General features: G+C 44.3%; 1 protein-coding gene across 1 annotated transcript; it reads right to left on the reverse strand.

Moving 5' to 3' along the window:
• Positions 1 to 1,933: 1,933 nt before the first annotated feature.
• Positions 1,934 to 2,577, reverse strand: LOC120036448 (salivary glue protein Sgs-3-like; the record flags this gene model as incomplete). The annotated part of the gene is made up of 1 exon (XM_038982887.1): positions 1,934 to 2,577. A coding segment is annotated over one exon (644 nt), but the record flags the coding sequence as incomplete, so codon positions are not given.
• Positions 2,578 to 2,629: the final 52 nt, after the last annotated feature.

The raw sequence follows: 2,629 nt of genomic DNA on the forward strand, positions 1-2,629 counted from the left end.
TCATACTAAGGACTCTTACTAAGGGACTCATACCACATCATACTAAGGAACTCATACCATCTTAAACTAAGGGACTCATACCACCTCATACTAGGGACTCATACCATCTTATACTAAGGGACTCATACCACCTCATACTAAGGGACTCATACCACCTCATACTAAGGGACTCATACCACCTCATACTAAGGACTCATACTAGGGACTCATACCACCTCATACTAAGGGACTCATACCACCTCATACTAAGGACTCATACCACCTCATACTAGGGACTCATACCACCTCATACTAAGGACTCATACTAGGGACTCATACCACCTCATACTAAGGGACTCATACCACCTCATACTAAGGACTCATACCACCTCATACTAAGGACTCATACCACCTCATACTAAGGGACTCATACCACCTCATACTAAGGGACTCATACCACCTCATACTAAGGACTCATACCACCTCATACTAGGGACTCATACCACCTCATACTAAGGGACTCATACCACCTCATACTAAGGACTCATACCACCTCATACTAGGGACTCATACCACCTCATACTAGGGACTCATACCACCTCATACTAAGGACTCATACTAGGGACTCATACCACCTCATACTAAGGGACTCATACCACCTCATACTAAGGACTCATACCACCTCATACTAAGGGACTCATACCACCTCATACTAAGGGACTCATACCACCTCATACTAAGGGACTCATACCACCTCATACTAAGGGACTCATACCACCTCATACTAAGGGACTCATACCACCTCATACTAAGGACTCATACCACCTCATACTAAGGGACTCATACCACCTCATACTAAGGACTCATACCACCTCATACTAAGGGACTCATACCACCTCATACTAAGGGACTCATACCACCTCATACTAGGGACTCATACCACCTCATACTAAGGGACTCATACCACCTCATACTAAGGGACTCATACCACCTCATACTAAGGGACTCATACCACCTCATACTAGGGACTCATACCACCTCATACTAGGGACTCATACCACCTCATACTAAGGGACTCATACCACCTAAAACTAGGGACTCATACCACCTGGTCTAGTGTCGTCTGGTTTAGTGTCTTGTTTAGTGTCTTGTTTAGTGTTGTCTGGTCTCGTGTCGTCTGGTTTACTGTCTTGTTTAGTGTCCTGTTTAGTGTTGTCTGGTCTCGTGTCGTCTGGTTTAGTGTCTTGTTTAGTGTCTTGTTTAGTGTTGTCTGGTCTCGTGTCGTCTGGTTTACTGTCTTGTTTAGTGTCTTGTTTAGTGTTGTCTCGTGTCTTCTGGTTTACTGTCTTGTTTAGCGTCGTCTGGTTCAGTGTCGTCTTGTTTAGCGTCGTCTGGTTCAGTGTCGTCTGGTTTACTGTCGTCTGGTTTAGTGTCGTCTGGTCCCATGTTGTCTGGTTTAGTGTTGTCTGGTCCCATATTGTCTGGTCTCATGTTGTCTGGTTTAGTGTTGTCTGGTTTAGTGTTGTCTGGTCCCATATTGTCTGGTCCCATGTTGTCTGGTTTAGTGTCGTCTGGTCCCATGTTGTCTGGTCCCATGTTGTCTGGTTTAGTGTCGTCTGGTTTAGTGTCGTCTGGTCCCATGTCGTCTGGTCCCATGTTGTCTGATTTAGTGTTGTCTGGTCCCATGTTGTCTGGTTTAGTGTTGTCTGGTCCCATGTTGTCTGGTTTAGTGTCGTCTGGTTTAGTGTCATCTGGTTTAGTGTTGTCTGGTTTAGTGTTGTTCTGGTCCCATGTTGTCTGGTTTAGTGTTGTCTGGTCCCATGTTGTCTGGTTTAGTGTTGTTCTGGTCCCATGTTGTCTGGTTTAGTGTTGTCTGGTCCCATGTTGTCTGGTTTAGTGTTGTCTGGTCCCATGTTGTCTGGTTTAGTGTTGTTCTGGTCCCATGTTGTCTGGTTTAGTGTTGTTCTGGTCCCATGTTGTCTGGTTTAGTGTTGTCTGGTGTCATGTTGTCTGGTTTAGTGTTGTCTGGTTTAGTGTTGTCTGGTTTAATGTTGTCTGGTCTCATGTTGTCTGGTCTCATGTTGTCTGGTTTAATGTTGTCTGGTTTAGTGTCGTCTGGTTTAATGTCGTGTGGTTTAATGTTGTCTGGTTTAGTGTTGTCTGGTTTAGTGTCGTCTGGTTTAGTGTTGTCTGGTTTAGTGTCCAGTTTAATGTTGTCTGGTTTAGTGTTGTCTGGTTTAGTGTTGTCTGGTTTAGTGTTGTCTGGTTTAGTGTCCAGTTTAATGTTGTCTGGTTTAGTGTCGTCTGGTTTAGTGTTGTCTGGTTTAGTGTTGTCTGGTCTCATGTTGTCTGGTTTAGTGTCCAGTTTAATGTTGTCTGGTTTAGCGTTGTCTGGTTTAGTGTTGTCTGGTCTCATGTTGTCTGGTTTAGTGTCGTCTGGTTTAGTGTCGTCTGGTTTAGCGTCGTCTGGTTTAGTGTCGTCTGGTTTAGTGTCGTCTGGTTTAGTGTTGTCTGGTTTAGTGTCGTCTGGTTTAGTGTCGTCTGGTTTAGTGTTGTCTGGTTTAGTGTCCAGTTTAATGTTGTCTGGTTTAGTGTTGTCTGGTTTAGTGTTGTCTGGTTTAGTGTTGTCTGGTTTAGTGTCCAGTTTAAT

This window comes from Salvelinus namaycush, unplaced genomic scaffold (genome assembly GCF_016432855.1).
Source record: "Salvelinus namaycush isolate Seneca unplaced genomic scaffold, SaNama_1.0 Scaffold1330, whole genome shotgun sequence".
Classification (NCBI taxonomy): Eukaryota; Metazoa; Chordata; class Actinopteri; order Salmoniformes; family Salmonidae; genus Salvelinus; species Salvelinus namaycush.